At 51.6% G+C, this 16981-nt stretch overlaps 5 protein-coding genes across 5 annotated transcripts; 2 read left to right on the plus strand and 3 right to left on the minus strand.

Annotated features, from left to right (window-relative positions):
- Positions 1-96: 96 nt before the first annotated feature.
- PV05_04082 (uncharacterized protein) lies at positions 97-3615 on the plus strand. The gene has a single exon (XM_013464777.1). The coding sequence runs from the start codon at positions 464-466 to the stop codon at positions 3035-3037; it is 2574 nt and encodes an 857-aa protein (XP_013320231.1). The 5' UTR covers positions 97-463; the 3' UTR covers positions 3038-3615.
- Positions 3616-4141: 526 nt separating this feature from the next.
- PV05_04083 (cell division control protein 42) lies at positions 4142-6349 on the plus strand. Its single transcript, XM_013464778.1, has 6 exons — positions 4142-4514; positions 4569-4737; positions 4815-4926; positions 4981-5100; positions 5302-5793; positions 5845-6349. The coding sequence occupies exons 3-5, from the start codon at positions 4907-4909 to the stop codon at positions 5741-5743; spliced, it is 582 nt and encodes a 193-aa protein (XP_013320232.1). The 5' UTR covers positions 4142-4514; positions 4569-4737; positions 4815-4906; the 3' UTR covers positions 5744-5793; positions 5845-6349.
- A 781-nt stretch (positions 6350-7130) lies between these two features.
- PV05_04084 (uncharacterized protein) lies at positions 7131-11772 on the minus strand. Its single transcript, XM_013464779.1, has 4 exons — positions 11681-11772; positions 9787-11627; positions 9490-9592; positions 7131-9243 (listed from the first exon to the last, which is right to left on the minus strand). Exons 2-4 carry the CDS (start codon positions 11595-11597, stop codon positions 7792-7794), a joined length of 3366 nt encoding a protein of 1121 aa, XP_013320233.1. The 5' UTR covers positions 11598-11627; positions 11681-11772; the 3' UTR covers positions 7131-7791.
- A 698-nt stretch (positions 11773-12470) lies between these two features.
- On the minus strand, positions 12471-13902 carry PV05_04085 (DNA-binding protein, 42 kDa; the record flags this gene model as incomplete). Its single annotated transcript, XM_013464780.1, has 4 exons — positions 12471-12700; positions 12757-13596; positions 13671-13748; positions 13803-13902. The coding sequence occupies 4 exons, from the start codon at positions 13900-13902 to the stop codon at positions 12471-12473; spliced, it is 1248 nt and encodes a 415-aa protein (XP_013320234.1).
- Positions 13903-14386: 484 nt separating this feature from the next.
- PV05_04086 (uncharacterized protein) lies at positions 14387-16676 on the minus strand (the record flags this gene model as incomplete). The annotated part of the gene is made up of 2 exons (XM_013464781.1): positions 14387-14683; positions 14733-16676. The coding sequence occupies 2 exons, from the start codon at positions 16674-16676 to the stop codon at positions 14387-14389; spliced, it is 2241 nt and encodes a 746-aa protein (XP_013320235.1).
- Positions 16677-16981: the final 305 nt, after the last annotated feature.

A 16981-nucleotide genomic window follows, 5' to 3' on the forward strand; every position in this document is an offset into this window, starting at 1 on the left:
CGGCAAAGCACCTCCACCCCTTTTATTGATTCGTTACTGAATCTGGGAGGCCATCCACTCTAACTCATCCTCTGGCACTCTAACGTTAGTTGGTCCCCAATTCAACTCTTCACGACTTTTTGTTACTCTTCCCTTTTCTCTGCTTGTCTGCTTCCCTTCTCTCTCTTTTCTGTCCTTCTTTTACCTCTCAGCCATCATTGCACCCTCTATCTTTTCTTCAATTCCATCCTTTCGTTAACTTTTGCTCTTCTATTCGCTCGTTACATTTACCACTGTCGCTACCCCTTTCCGACCATTGTTCCAACACTTCGTATTCGACCAACCCCTTCGTTTTGTACAGATTCCACGAGAACAGATTCGTAGGATTGAAACTCCTCCGACTTCCAATCCACCAACTGCCTACCTTCCTTCGACTGTGCTGTCCTTGGACCTGGTCCTGAGGACACCAAACCTGGAGCCCCATATGCTCACAATGCAGAGTCAAGACGTGTTTGCAGGAGGATTTGGCAATCGATTTACGCCTTCAAAATTCGGGACAGATAATACTGGCTTCAGCCATGGCGCGTATCATTCGAATCAGACGCCCTTTCGTGGCGGATTTGGGGACCGCAACCAGCGGAAGGCCACCATGCCTGCTCTAGCCACTACCCCCAAGGAGCAGCCACAGTATAATCCCAATGAGCAAACACCTGGAGGCACTGCTTTCGATATGAATTTCACCCCACTATTGCCTTCGCAACTTCTGCTCGGCAGTCCTTTTCAACCAGGCTCTCCTAATGCATTTTCGTCACCGCAATTTCCAGGCTTCCATCGTTTCCCTCAACCAACCAATGCTCTCCACCAACAGACGCAGCAGTATCATCAAAATCAACAAGCTCATCTCGGTAGCCCTACTCAGATGCATGCTCAACCTTTGTCCCCTCAAGTATTTCACCCTGTCATGTCCACTGACGGCTACGCGGCACAATCGCCAACCGGCTTCTCCGCCTTAGGTGGTGCCGCATTTGGTCATTATCCGCCGATGCTGGGAATGGGCCAGTCCTGGATGTCAAGCACCAGCCGTACCGTGTACCTGGGAAACATTCCAGCAGACACATCTGCCGAAGAAATCTTGGGTCATGTCCGCAGCGGTCAGATTGAGTCGGTTCGAATGCTGCCAGAGAAGAATTGTGCATTCATTTCGTTCCTCGACAGCAGCTCAGCCACTCATTTCCACTCGGACGCGATACTGAAGAAGCTATCGATCAAAGGCCATGACATCAAGATCGGCTGGGGCAAGCCGTCCTCCGTGCCAACCTCTGTCGCTCTTGCTGTGCAACAATCTGGAGCCTCCAGGAATGTCTACCTGGGCAATTTGCCTGAAGACATCACCGAGCAGGAGATTCGGGAAGATTTGGGCAAATTCGGACCCATTGACACCATTAAGATGGTTCGGGAGAAGAACATTGGTTTTGTCCATTTTCTCTCTGTTGGCAATGCCATCAAAGCGGTCGCTCAGCTTCCTCAAGATCCCAAATGGGGTCCCCCTCGTCGCGTCTTCTATGGCAAAGATAGATGTGCCTATGTCTCCAAAACTCAACAACAGAATGCTGCTCAATATCTTGGTATCGCTCCCGGCTATGCACACGTACTCAATGGCGCTGACCGTGACTTGATCTCCAACGCTCTTGCACAGCAGTCGGTGGCGGCTGCCGCTGTGGCCACTACCGCCGGTGGTGTCAACAATCTTGGGAACCGTACGGTATATCTCGGGAACATCCACCCCGAGACCACTATCGAAGAAATTTGTAATGTGGTTCGAGGAGGACTTCTCCATCATATCCGGTACATTCCAGACAAGCACATCTGCTTTGTGACTTTCATTGATCCTACATCCGCTGCCTCATTCTATGCATTGAGCAACCTGCAAGGTCTAATGATCCACAACCGGCGACTCAAGGTTGGCTGGGGCAAGCACTCTGGCGCACTGCCGCCCGCCATCGCCCTGGCCGTCAGTGGAGGAGCATCTCGCAATGTCTACATTGGCAATCTTGATGAGAGCTGGAGCGAAGAGCGACTGAGACAGGACTTTTCCGAATATGGCGAAATCGAGCTTGTGAACACCTTGCGGGAGAAGAGCTGTGCATTTGTCAACTTCACCAACATCGCAAATGCCATTAAGGCGATCGAGGCGATCAGAGGGCGAGAGGAGTACAAGAGATTCAAGATCAATTTCGGCAAGGATCGATGTGGAAATCCTCCGCGCCAGAACATGGCCAACGTTAACGGCAACCAAGGTCGATACCAAGGTACCAACGATGGTAATATCTCGCCTGGAGCGATGAACGGCTTCGAGCATCCAGTGTCACAGTCTGGCTCCAGCCCAACAAGGTCGACCATCCCCGTCGGTCCCAAGGCAATGGCGTCCCAACCTCAAGCTCAGCGTCAACAGAGCCTTCCTGTCCCCACACCTTCTGCGATACTGAATGCTGGCAACAACAACCCTCTCACGATGTACTTGTCCCATGTTTCCCAACAGCAAGCTCAGGCTGAGCAGGATATGCGGGACGACGGCTTGTCATTCTCCACGTTGCAACAGCAACAAAATCAAGCCCTTGCAACTCAGCAGGCAGCGCTGTTCGGTGAGATGCCCAACGGTCACAGCGGACTCGATATCGCGGCTCCGGCACATGTTGCTCGACAGGGCAGCATCAGTGGAGGCTTTGGGTCGAATCCACTAAGCAACGGCACATCAACCACAATTGGTGGTCTGCTTGCTCCTACCAATACTGGGTTGGGAGCCAGCAGAAGTGCACACTCACGCGCTGTGTCACTCCCAGCATTCTCCCAAGAGATCTTCGGCGGGCAACCATCTACGCAGCAGGGTCCTTCATCGTCGCGTGGGTTCGGCGGCCACGCGCCCCAGGGTAGCTTTGGCGGATTTGGATCAGCCTTTGGCACTGGCTTTGGCACCAGCGGGTTCAACGGTCTTGGACTCACGAGTGATACTCGCGGAGCTCTCTCTGGCTGGGCTGAGGAGGAGATTGGAGCAAAATAAGTGATACCTAATTACGTTTCTTTTTTTCTGTCTGGGTTCGGGTCCGGGAATGTTCTTGATTTTTAAATGAGGTTCGGGTCATTTAAGAGATATTGTTGTTCTAATACTCTGGGTTTGGAAGTACAGGCTTTGATGGCGACAATTTTCGGCCTTCTGCTGCAGCTTGGATCTGCGCATTGTCTTATTATTGTGGCATTCAAGAACGAACCCGCGGGTCGCACCCACGTTATATTTGGATTGTATACATATGCGGTTCTGGACAGGAGCAGCAGAAGGCGAGGATGAGCATGACTTGATTCGGAGAGATGATTTCAGGGTAATATATTGTACCTCTGAGGATGCGCAAAAATGTTGGGGGGAAGGGAGCCTTTCCGGGTTCACCGGGTTCTAAGCAATAAGATTGAACTTTTGAGTAGCACATTTCGGATTGAAGTGATCTACAGCTAATCGGTGGAATATGCCACACGTACCATCAGGGGACGGTGATTGTTTGGGATGTTGACATTGCTTGACGAGATGGGCGCGGACGTTAGATACCACGGCCAGAACACGAGGGTGACAGGGGGTTGATCACGAGAGGTTCGTGTTCATCAAGAGCCTCGTCAACAGCTGTTCCTGGACGAATAGGTCGTCCCTAAAAGGCTCCCAGGAATGTGATGGACCATGAGACTAACATAGCTTGAGGTTGCTCCAAGACCTCCATTGCTTGGATTGATCAATAGAAATAACTTGCGTTGTTTTCATGGTCAACGAGGCGATGATAGGATCGTGGACAGGGTCGATGTTTGCGCAAGCGTTTCGCGTAGACGCCATGCCGTATCGAGACGCGAACAATAGCCACGAGTAGCGTGATTGAAACGATTCCAGAACGCAAAGACTTGTCTCATTCGGTACAAGCCTGAAAGACTCGTCAGAAAGGAAAGGCGTTCGTTGCTCGTAGCAGGGCTGCAGGGGCTGCCGACTGGACGGGGATAAGCTGAATGATGGGTGGTCACTGTTGGTGGGAAAGTCCTTAGGCTGGGGAGGCTTGTACCTTAGGCGGTGGTGGTGCGAAAGTCCTGCCTGCGCCATTTTGCCTCTACGCTCCATCTGCACCATCTGCACCTAAAAGGCCGCCGAGCATTCACAGCGCCATTCCTGCGAGGATCTGCCTGCTGTCCATTGTCCTGTCCACGTCTACATCCTCCACGTCCAAACGTCTGATCTGCTGGTCGACAACGTACACACGACTTCGACCGCGGCCCCCAATATCCATTCCCGGGTGCACTCTACATCCTCCCTTTTCTCTCTTTAGAATTATCTCCATCTCCCGACTCTTCTGCTCTCGACATTTCCGGCAAATGCTTATGCTCTTCTTGATCGATTGAAATACCCTTCTAGCTTGGACATATTATCCCCCTCTTGCTGGCCAATTCCTTCTTTCCTGGGACCGTTGACCGCCCTGTCCTACCCTTCCTCCACCTTTCATTTCACCATTGTGAGTGCCGATTAGAGTGAAAGAGACGGATCCAGGTGCTGATACATTGTGAAGCATTGATTCACCGCCTGCAATACCAAACAACCACGTTCAGAGTTAGAGTCCTTTCACTACACGGCCTTCTGACCGCCCTCACGGTGAGGCACAGTACGGCAGAATCCGCTACAATCGCCCAAGAAATCGATCTCGCGCGACCGAGCTTCTTCTCACGTTCACTTTTTTGGTAAGACGCAATCATGTGGTCAAAAATCAAGGCGAAAGCGCTCGACGCAAGAATAAAGCTGAACCCAAGCCTCCTAGATCCTGTCAACCGCCCACCTATCCGGAGGATCTCAGAATCCGATTTCAATTTCTCTCGCGTCGGCGACGAGTACGTTCGCACTTACAACGGGATGGTTGTGGCAACGATCAAGTGAGTCGCGGTCTACAGCCGATCTACCCACCTACAGACTCTGACTTTCGCCAGATGCGTGGTTGTCGGTGATGGCGCAGTCGGAAAGACATGCTTGCTTATCTCCTACACGACCAACAAATTCCCATCCGAATATGTCCCTACGGTCTTTGACAACTACGCCGTCACCGTTATGTGAGTTACAACCCGATCTCTCCATCTCGTTTGAAGAGAAGAAAACAATTTCTTGTTAGTCGTGCGATCGTGGGTTCTATCTCGAAAGGATCTGAAGACATCTTAGAAATGCGCTCGTTATCCGTTCTTTTGTGGCTTTTTACGAAATTACCAGTGACTGATTCACGCCAATACACATACTGACATGGACATGAACATTAGGATCGGTGATGAGCCATACACTCTCGGACTGTTCGACACCGCCGGACAGGAAGACTACGATCGTCTCCGACCTCTATCATATCCCCAAACCGACGTGTTTCTTGTTTGCTTTTCCGTCACTTCACCAGCATCCTTCGAAAACGTTCGCGAGAAATGGTTTCCCGAAGTCCACCACCACTGTCCAGGAGTCCCTTGTTTGATCGTTGGAACTCAAACGGATCTTCGAGATGATCCATCTGTCCGCGAGAAGCTCGCCAAGCAGAAAATGCAACCGGTTCGCAAGGAAGACGGTGAAAGAATGGCCAAGGAACTCGGTGCTGTCAAATACGTCGAATGCAGCGCGCTCACCCAGTACAAGCTCAAAGATGTGTTCGACGAGGCCATAGTCGCAGCGCTGGAACCTCCGCCAAAGAAGAGCAGCAAGAAATGCGTCATTCTGTGAGGGATGGCAAACCTTCGGCTATCTTTGTCTGTCAGCCGGAGGTTTATCAGGTTAGTGAGACACATCTGATGTCCTATTGACCACGCTAATTCCTGGAGGAGGCTTATTCGCTGCCAATTTTCCTTCGTCGGCTTTCCAGGGGGCAACATATTGGAAAGATTGGAAGTCTTCTTGGACACGAAATACAGTGACTATCGATCGGGTTTTTTCATTGACAGCTTTTAGCCGAGAGAGAATCACTTTTCTTCTTTAACAAACCGATCTTGGCGTTGGTTGCGGACCAGAAGGACAGTTCCACGGAGCATCAATGTACTTGCTATGGCTGGAGTCGATGGCGTTTTAAAGTAAGAGCTTAAACGACTGCGCGGATCGGCTGTTCCCTGTTTATATGCGAGTGTTCAGCCAGACAATGCAGCTCAGACCGGAGAACTCTTGTCGGGGTTGACATGAACAAGAACATGAATAAGAGCTTTGCCTTGCTCGAGTCGAGAGATACTCTTCACATTCGTGACCGGAGCTGGCACCGAACCATTGAAATTCCCATTCCGCGGACTCTCAGAGCCAGACTTGTTATTCAATGAAATACATCCACGTTGGAACCTGGACGTTCGTCCCTCTGGTCGTTTCATTTCCTGCAGTGCATTTTGTGACGCTGGCCGAATTAATTCTGTGTGTCTGCTGTGCTGACGAGCACCAAATAGATGCTGAGCCCAGCAGCCTCAACGACTAGGCGCTCAATTTTTCGACTCTCGAACGGTTCCGAGCGATCGATGTCCGCCCACACTCGTGACAACGTACTAGTAGTACCAAGATTAGAACACCCACACTGGTGAACATCATGGTAGGTACCTGTGGCGGTATAGTTTTCACTTTCACTTTCCCATCACCTCACATTACACCGCCTCACATTCCAGTGTCGTCCCGTTATGTCGCTTACTTCACAGCATGTCTGTCGTATAAGAGATGAAGGTCGATGTGCGGTACCCGGTACGCGGATCTTGCAGGGCAAGAGAAGACAAGACAAGACCAGACAAGAAGAGAAATACAAGCGGTCGGAATACTTACCCAGGTAACTAGTTCACTTGCATGGCCATCAGGAAGTACCGTATGGAGTATCTCAAGGAAGGTAGACAGGAATGTATGTCCTCGAGCTATCTCTCCCCCAGCTCTAAGTATAACTTCTACGAACACTAGAAATTAAATTCTGCAGAGCGGGATGATATCATGTTCAATACTCCGTATTTGCCCTTCAACTACGGTAAGGTGCTATGTATTTCTCTCAGGTCTCCCTCCAATGCGCAAGAGAGACGTGGCGAGGTGGGTGGCGAACCATGACCATGACCAGGATAGTAGTGCAGTAAATGAAACCAAATGCATGAGAGACTTAGGCACCTTACTCCGTACAGATTACAGGATTCCTGTTCTACAAATCCATTCAGGCTGACGCTCCGCTCCGCCGCCGTTGGCACTCACTCCTCCTCATGCAGCGTTCATAAGATATGCCATTAGACTAGACCGACTGATTATGTGCGGGCTGTTGTGATATATCATACATAGCCCATGATGGCCCCTATCTTCAACTTGCATTGCCTTGCCTTGTCGTTCAAGGCGCCTCAACTTCCTTTTGATGCCTGCGTCGTCGAGCCGTCGCGTCGTCGCTTATTAGGCGTTGCATGCTGTGACAAGAGCCGCCTTCCTGTCTTCCAAGCTCAAAATGGACCCCAACAGCACCTGCGGCCTGCAACCTGGAGAAAAAACACCCATGCCCAACAATACATTCTTTCTGGCATACCAAGAGATGATGGAGTGCTCCCAGTCTCTCAAGAACAAGTCCATGCACAGGGCAAAGACGGAAGATGGGAGTGCTGTTGGGAGGAGGTGAAAATGCTGAGACTCTGACACGACTTGGTACGCAAGCATTGCAATCATGTCGGCGTGGGAAGGAAAAGGATTAGAAGCTGGTGATACCTCTGTGGCGACATGGACTGATCAAGCTCCCATCTGACAGTTCCATACAATTTGCGACCTCGAGTTAGCGATGCCGAGCATCAAGGAGACAATTCCATCTCATTATCAGCATCATCTTCTTCTCTGTTCGCCGTGCCGTCCGTCGGACCATTGGTAAGGAATTTGTAAGGGCCACCGTTGAGCAATCCGTACATATCATCAAGAGCGATATCCTTCGGGGAAAGCTCTTTGCCGTTCTGAGCAGGACTTTGGCCTTCCGATGCAGGGGAGGGAGTTCCACGGCGGAGAACGGCAAGTCTTCTGCTGATTAGTTCTTGCAAGCTCATCAATCGATCGATTTCACTCTGTTCAACAGCTTCTACCACCTCAGGAGGAGCTTCGCTGACGAGTTGGTTCGTCAGTTCGGCCAATGCGTCGCCAGAGTAGCCGTTGAGACCCTTCTGCGACATCTCGGCTAGAGAAAGAACTGTTTGTTGTTCTTTGATTGAACGATTCCGTAAAGCTGCGTTCGCCTTTGCAGTTTCAGTGATGGCCAATGCGTTTGCACCGGTCCAGAAATCGGGCTCTGGGATCTTGACCTCAGTCTCTTGCGGCGGATGATGTAGTACAGCATTTTCAGGTCGATATTTCTTGCTGCGTATTCTCTTTGGGCCATCCAATATTCTTGGGAACGATTGATCTTCGTACCAGCTCTTCTTGACACGGTCAATGAAATCCAGGCGAATACCTTTCTCTGGGACTCGATAGATCTTGCCCTCCATATTGAATTCTCTCGTCTTATCCAAGTCAATTTCATCTTTCATCAATTCGACCTCGATGATACCATTATTTCTAAACCCGCGTGGTAGAGGAACATCCAATGGCACGGCATTTTTGGGTTTGCGTAGTCTTGGGACACGGCCCATGTCGCCAGGGGCAGCTTCGGCTTGACGACCAATAGCTGTCAGGTCTTGCTCGACATGCAGAGGACAACGCCAGGATGAGGTCGGCTTCCAGTCGGCACGTCGTCGTGGCGGCACCGCAAGTGGTGGGTCGATGCAGTCCAAGTGCCACTTGGCTGGACAAAAGTCGCAAGGGATGATATCGCGACCATTGGAGGTATGACCACACGAATAGCAGATGATGAGATTGCCTTTGCTGTCACGAGTCTCTTTGTAGTTTGGCTCTTCGATGAAACCAGCTCTGTTCATCTTGACCGCATTGTTTTGAGTCCGGGGCAGGCCGACGTCTTCATACTCGCCTTCCTCGCCGGTCTTGACGCCTTCAAAGTATTCCCGGACGTCCTGGGGCAGCGCGAATGCTTTCGGGATCGTATCATCAACTCGGCGAATGAGCGACCCGAGAAGGCCTGTCGGCTTAGTGGTTGATTTTGATCTCTTCGCAATGCATTGCGGGCAAAACCATTCACCGTCAACTTCCTGGTCGGCATCCAACGGTGGCTCTAGGCATGCGTGGTGGAACGAGTTGGTACAGCCATCACAGCAAAGAAGCTTTCCTTCGCCACCGCACGATGCGCAATACTCGTCGTTGTCCTGAAAGATAATAAGGTCAGCCGCTGGTAGGAAGTACATCAAACATTTGATGCAGCGGAGGCCAAAGTCGGCAATGCAGAATTGACCATATGGAGCAAAATTTGTGTTGGCAAGGAACAGGAAAACAAGGAATAGGAAATATCAGGAGAGAGAGAGTGTGTGTGTTAGAAGGGTGGAAGGAAGGGGGAAAGACGAGCCAATCGTGGGAATTGTGACACCCCGAAGAAAATTGGTTCTTGGGCTTACCAGCTCTGCCCCCGAGTCCGCACCGTTTCCGATTGCAACATCTCGCGAAGGCCCCGCACGTGAAATTCCTGCTGTAATTCCACCATTCTTAGGCTTGTTGGGTCTGTTGATAATGTTAGTGAAATACTCAGCATAGACAATATGTGCAGCGTGATTGTTGAAGGATTGCCGCGCTGGGGTACGCAGATCAGTGTGGCATATCCATTCTCGGCGCTGACAATGACTCGATCATGTCAAGGCCGCGGCATCTTAGGGATACCCAAGTCAGGAGCATGGAAGGGAAGATAAAGCACTTACGAGACCATCACACGTGCAGATTTTCGAATGCCCTTCTGCAGTAGCGGAAATCTGGTAGCTCTCGGGGTTGCACCTCGTGAGGCAGCGTTTGCCACGCCCGGTGGCGGCGGTGGTACCAGCGACGGACCCGGCGATGATGATATGGAAGTAGCAGTATCAATCTCGTCCGTGTCGATCTCATCGTAGACTCTCTTTCGTCCAGCCCCATTGATCAAGATGGTATCAGGCGGAGCCCGAGCGCTGACTGGTGATGACAGATTGGCGTTTGAGGTTGGTAAACGATTCGGATGAATCACTGGCGGAGGCGGTCTCTCACCCACGTCAATAAGTGTGGGATGACCATGAACCAGCTCCCGCTCGTTACTCTCGGGTCGAGGGATGGTGTTGTAGTCGTGAAAGGTGTCAAGGAGGAAATCACTCTTCCGCTGAGAAAGCTCATCAATGTCGAACTCAGGCTCAACAGGAGTTTTCTTCACTTTCTTGGATGCGACTTTGGCGGCAGTTGAGGATTCGGGAACTGGCAGTTTTCCAGCAGATTGATGATGTGTGGCACTTGCAGCTGAACGGAGTCGATTACCAGCTGTTGCTCGGCTTGTGGCTTGGCGCTGGTTGGCTGACCTGGATCGCCCACTGTTACCACCCAGCCGGGCGCGGGCCAAAAGAGGGCCAAAATCATCAGGAATTGATCGTGCCGATGAAAGTGATGAATCGCTTGATACACTTCGAGTTCGCTTCCGCTTGTTCGGTGACGTGGTGGGCAGTGGGATAGGTCTCAAAGCCGGATCGATGAGATCCATGTTGCGTGGCGTCGTAGATGGTGAAATTGTCGAGTCCTCGGGTTCGTAAGGCACTGGAGCACGGGAACGATTGAAGTAAAGAGAGATTCTGGGGTTTGAGACTTGCGAAGGAGCTTTCGCGTTGAGATCGGGCTGAGCCGATTTTGGTGAGCGAGGAGAAGTGAGGTCGTCGTGTCGAAGAGGAGAAGACTGATATGGACTGGCTGATATTTGACTCGCGCGTCTGTGTTGTTTGACGCCCGATTTGATGTAACGTTTGAAGATTTTGAACTGTGCGGCATTGGGTGACTGCTGAACCACGGCCTCCAAAACATTCCACAAATCTGGCATCGATTGAGCATCCTCACGAAGTCTCTCCAACCCAGGCACCAGATCTGCCGATCCTCGTTCCTGGGCTTCGTGGACAGCACGCTCGACGTGGTTTTGAAGCCGATCTCGGCGGAGATGCTCTTGTATTGATGGAGGTTTGGGCGATATGTAGTTCGTGGGGGTAAGGGACAATTTTGCCGGCGATGGCGATACGTCCACAGCTTGTGACATCTCCGCAACCTCTTTCCGTGGTGGTCGGCCACGCGGTGGACTCGAAATGACAACCGTATCTTCCCGTCGAGGTGGTTCAGGCGGTTGATCCGACAATATTTCCGGCTCCTGGGATGCAGCGACATCCATCTTTTCAGGCTCTGTGACCGTTGGCAGTACACCCTCGGGCTGAACGGGAGTAGGTCTAGGTGACGGCCGAACATAATTCAACTTCAGCTTCTGCAGCAGCCGCTGGGAAGGAGACACGCCCAGTGGTTGCATGTTTTCCAGCACACCCACTCTCTCCAGCCCTTTTGTGTCCTCGAAACTCGGCACCGCAGGACGGACGGGAGGCTCGATCCATGTGTCCAGGCTCGTCTGTTGACGATGCGTCGCTACCGGCGCCTCGACGGGCTTGGAGGGAGCATCCTTTTCACCAAATGTGGCCGGACTCGAGTAGCGGCTCGATCTGTGCCGTAATGATCTGGTAGCCATGCTGCTTCTTCTCCGCGCCGCTCGCGGTGACTGCACGAGAATTAGTTCAGGGACACGTCAGGAGATGGACGGATAGGACTTACAGTAGCCCGCAACAAGGCTCAGCGGGCTGACTGCGCAAGACGGAAGGTGTGGGAAGAAGGCAAAGTTGCTATGATGGAAGCACAAACGCAAACTAGCGAGATGCAAGAGATTCGGGCAAGGGGCGCCGGCCTTTGGATTTAGTGGGAACTCGGCTGCAACCCCCAAGGCTGAGATCTCCCTCCCCTTTTGTTGTGATTACAATAGTAATGGTACCTTGGTAACAATCCTAGATTCACTCAATAAGAACGCCACATGTCAATGACCAAGGTTTTACTCATGACTCTTTCAAACCATGTGAATAATTAGCCAGCATGCATCTTGCGTGATTGTATTCACTTACAAGCATCACTGCCAGGCAACAAGTACCGCAATATTGTGACGTGGCGAGATTTACGGGGCTGCCTTGCCCACCCGGGCTTCTACTCAAGGCCCTACACGGCCCTTACGACCACATGGGAAAATTTCATCAATCTCACTGTGGGCCATATTGTTGTGTTCATTTGTATTCAATGGCTTTTGGTATTTTGGTATCTCTTCTAATCCGTCCTATGCCTTCATTGACTCGATGCTCTTCAAGAGGATAGATGCCATGGGATCGTGTGCTTCAGCCCTAGCGGACATTGACCTGAAACACGCTTCCTCAGGTTGACCGAGGGGCGCATCGAGCGTCCAGCCACCTCATCGGCATCGGTTGTTCACCCATTTCCATGCTGGCAGTCATATCTGAGTGACGGTCTCATGCTTGGGACAACTCGGAAGCAGTCTGTTGATTAATGGAAGCTTGACTGTTCATTCGTCGTCGCTAGACTCGTCTGAATCGTCCTCTTCTTCAGCTGCAGCCTTCTTGGCAGGCTTCTTCTTCTTCTTCTTGTTCTTGCTCTTCGAACCCGTGGATTTGCTTGTTGGTCGCTCAAGGATCTTCAGAATTTCTTCATCCTCGATCTTCTTGTCGGACTTGATCGAGTCTAGGTCCAAAGCAGGAGGTGCTGCTAGACGCGTAAGACCGTTCTTTGTGATCGCTGAAGAAACAGTCAGCTAAATGTCAAGAACCATGTTCTGCCGCGGCTTGACTTACCAACAGTGGTAAACAGCCGCGAGACCGCAGATCCATCGGCTTCTGCGGAAGGCTTGTACTCGCGAAGAACGCCAGCTCTGATAGACTCGATGACGCCCACCTTTGCAGCTTTCTCGTCCTCCAATTGCCGCAGGCTGAAGGGAAATGTGCCGAACTTCTTGACGATTTCTGACAACGTTTGCCTGGAACTTGGCCGCTTTAGACCGTATGTTGTATTGGTTCGTCTTAGCAGAGTTGACCGCTTGTCCAATTCCTTGACTTTGCCCGATCCTAAACTCATGCCCACTTCGACACCCCAGACTTCGCCAACTTCTGGCGTGCCATCACCTTTCGATCCGTCAGCTGGGGCTAGGATGATCTTCTTCTTCCCTTCAATGTCATTGCGCTCAAACAGCCATGATGTAGTGTGTTGGACTACGTTCACTTCGTACGCTTTGGCAATCTTCTCAACGAGGGAGATGATCTTGCTCTGCGTTGGTGCTTTCTCCGCTGCAGCCTTCTTCTTTTCGTCCTCCGAGCCAGTGGCCAGCAGCCCAGGAGGGACCATCAGCCTCAGGAGAAGCTCATTGGCGTAGTGTGTAGCCAACAGCAAGTCCGCCTCTCTGCCAGTGATCTCGGCCTTCTTTCCCTTCTCTTGTGGCACGACAACAGTATCTCCCACAATTGCGCCATAGCCGTCAATCTGTGCTCCCAGCTGAATCTTGACGACTTCGCCCGCCTTGATCTTCAGTTCGGCATCTTCGGTGTCGGACTTAAGAGGGGTGAAGGGAGTAACAAAACTACTCGGACTGATCGTAACCGGGGTATTGGTGCTTTTTATAACGCTCTTTCCTTTGTAGACTGTCGAAAGATGTCCAGTCAGAGTTGTTCTGCTGAATAGCGATTTTTGCTTGACAGTCAAGCATTGCACTCACCAGTTCCGAGTCTTTTCTCTACCAGCTCGTCTCCACGCTCACACAGGTCGATGATCTTTTCACCGTCGGCCAGCCAACCTATTGTTCTGTTAGCACAAAGTTGGTCGTGTGAGGAAGAGGGGCTCAGTGGACTTTTGACTTCTTCTAGAACAGCGAGTGCGATCGAAGCTGCGGTGCGGTACTTGGTCAAAACATCTGGGTTCAAGACGGTATCTTCAACAGTGTCTGCCATGTTGACTATGAGTAGGAGACTGACTGTGGGAAAGAATGGATTTTTGGTCCAGGTAGCAGTTTGAACACTCGAGCAACTCAAAGTGTGCAGGCGCTCTCCGATCCTGAGCCTGGCGCGGGGTTGCCAAGCCATCCGGCAGCCTCGAGGAATTGAAGCCAGTAAGGCTGTGGGCTGCACTGACCGACATCAATACAGTACACCGGTCACCCACCAGTCACCCACCGGTCACCCAAGAGTTACAATAGCCGGCGACCCCTTACATGCCCACTATTTTATTATTGCTGATACCACGGGACCAGGACTTTCAGAGGGAGACACTCAGAGGCCGGGAGCCTGCCCCCGAGGGCCTTTTCCTGGACAACGACGGTTCGAGTAGAATGGCAGCCACTATTGGGACCATCAGGACTAACGCTGGGAATCTCGAAGCATGAAAAATGTGCATGTTGGAAAGGTTTTCCTTGTACAGATATAACGTTATGGAGGCTTAGCCTTTTGCCTGCCGCTCTTCCACATTGGATCTGTGCTGCCGGTTCTTCAAATGAGCTTCGAATCCTTCGGCTGTCATTCCTGGACCTGGCATGTAGGTTTTGCCCGGACAATCCCGACAACGAATGCGAGGGACGTACTTGTGCACAAACGACCGGTTCGCCTCGTTTGGTGTGATAAGCTTCTGTGTCTTCGGATCGATGGCCGTATGTTTCATGAGTGCCTCAAAATGGTCATTGGGATAGACCTTTTGAAGTCTCTCGATATCTCGCGCGAGCCAGTCAGGTGGCGCAGGCTATATGGTTGTCAGCGCATGAGAAGCATTGACCAAGACGAATACTTACTGCAGGATGCGACGGACCCGGAGGATGCCAGGTAGCATCAACAGCACCCGGAATCTCTGTAGGAGCTCCGGCGGGCGACGGTGGGGGAGGCATAACAGCCAGATTCAACGGAGCAGCCGGGGCAGCTGACACAGACCTTGAATGCGTCCCTGCCCGAGGACTACCTTGATTTGAGGCATTCGCGACAATGCCAGCCCTATCCCTCAGTCGCTGTGAACGCGCCCATTCACGGAGTTTGGTTTTCCCCATTTTCAGAACGACCACTAGTTTCTCTGGAGCAGAGTCCTCGTCGTCACTTTCCTCCTTGTAGTCCCTCTTTCTCGCTGAAGCGCGTCCTTCGTGATGTGACGGTGCGACTGATTCAGGCGTTGCTGACCTCACAGACGCCAGACCACTGAGATTGGATCGGATACCCGCTGTTGCCGTCAAAGCGGCGTTGCGGGCACTCCTGATTCGGGTCCCTTGTTGCAACAAGTGCGTAGGTATAGCTGGTGAGTCTGGACCAGATTCTTCGCTGTCTGAGTCATCGGAGTCCTCAAACCCATCTCGTTGACCTGCTCCTCGGGTCGATCGTCGAGTGGCTTTGGGAACCCTAAAGATTCGACTTTCTTCCATGCTGAATGCACCTCCCGGAATAACAGATGACACCACGAGCGATCTTATCGTCCGTTGGCGGTCTTTCAGATCCGGAAGAGCAGGGCCACCGCGCCTATTGGTCGACCGTTTCTGTCTTCGCTGCTCTCTTGAGATGGAGAGCTCTGTGCGTTCAAGATCCGCATCGTTGAGCTCGTAAAGATAAGGTGAGTAATCTTTGGCTGATTGATAAGGGCGAAATGTGACAGGTATAGGTGACGGTAGGAAGTTCTCTCGGAGATCGGGATCTTCAATAGGTCTACCGTCGAATGGATAGCCCGTGATATGTAGGGATTTAGAAAACAACTGACACTGTTCGCGTATCGAGTGCGCGATCGCGGTCGTAAACTCTCCTGCCAAAGACAGGTCGTTTGTCATTTGGCGTGCGAATTCTTCTGGGGAGTTGTAAGGATTGTTAATCTCCCACTCGAATTGATCGATAAGGGTGTTTTGACCAATGGTTATGTTGAGCTTTATTAAAATGCGCATCTCATCGTTCTTGTATGCGAAGTACGGTAGCAGCGGTTCCGAGGGCTCTTCGTCGGTATAAATCTGCGGACAGTAGTCGCTGATTTGGTCTCGCATACTGGTTGCAACGGCCTGTACGAGCGGACGACAATGCTGGACCTCGAGACTAAAATCCTCAACCAGTTTCTCGGCAAAGTAGTCCAGCGATGTTGTGCGATCATTGATGTTCCACGTAAATGTGTCACGTAATTTTATCTTCCCCCAATCGATGTCGAGCCGGATAGGGATAAGTTCTTCAGGTTGTTCAGCCTGGCCCATCTGGTCTTTCCTAGACACTTGGGGTGGCAGCGTTTTCCTTTTGCCCGGTCTTCTCTGTCGAGGGTATATGATAGGGTCGCGGATGGTTTTGTCGTCCGTTCTGGGATTGCCAAAGCCTTCATAGCCATACCCAAAGATGGAACCGGGGTCATGTTCGCGTCGCGGGCGCAGGGTCTGGTACAGTGCGAGCTCTTGTTTTTTCTGCTGTGACAGAACAGGGTGGTGAAGTTGCTCGGCTAGGAGGCCTTTGTAGTGATATTCGCGCTGGACGTACTCATCGGCTTGTATTCGTTCAAGAAGGGTTTCGCGTTTTCGCTTTCGGTTGCGGTTTGGACTAGGGCTGGCGCGGTGACCATTGGTTTCCGCAGGTGTATCATTGGTCGTGACATCGATGCCAGAGGCAGCCAATACCTCTTTGGCCTTTTCCTTGCCTTGGGCGATGGCGTCGGCATTGTTGGAGGTCGGAGTGGATGAATTCTCTACCGGCGCGGTCACCGTAGTCGCGCCATCAGGGGAATTGCTCATGGCGACAACATGTCACTGGGGAATCGCGGAGACGCTGGCTGGATGTGTATCGGCGCGCGGACGCGTTGCTGGTGATAGAAGTTAGCCATTGGGCCCAATATTGGGATGGAATTGTGGTAAAGGAGGCTGGGAGGTACTCGTTTGGTGGGAAGCAATCATCACCACATCGAGCCGTCCTCACCAGATCCTTCGGGAAAACATCGAAAACAATCAATCGAAGGGAATTGCATACCAAGTATCGCCTCGGTCTAAGTCGATGGGCAGAAACGTGTCTGGGATGGGATCATTTCTCGTCAATCCGCAAA

The sequence above is a fragment of the Exophiala xenobiotica genome (genome assembly GCF_000835505.1).
Source record: "Exophiala xenobiotica strain CBS 118157 unplaced genomic scaffold supercont1.2, whole genome shotgun sequence".
Taxonomy (NCBI): Eukaryota; Fungi; Ascomycota; class Eurotiomycetes; order Chaetothyriales; family Herpotrichiellaceae; genus Exophiala; species Exophiala xenobiotica.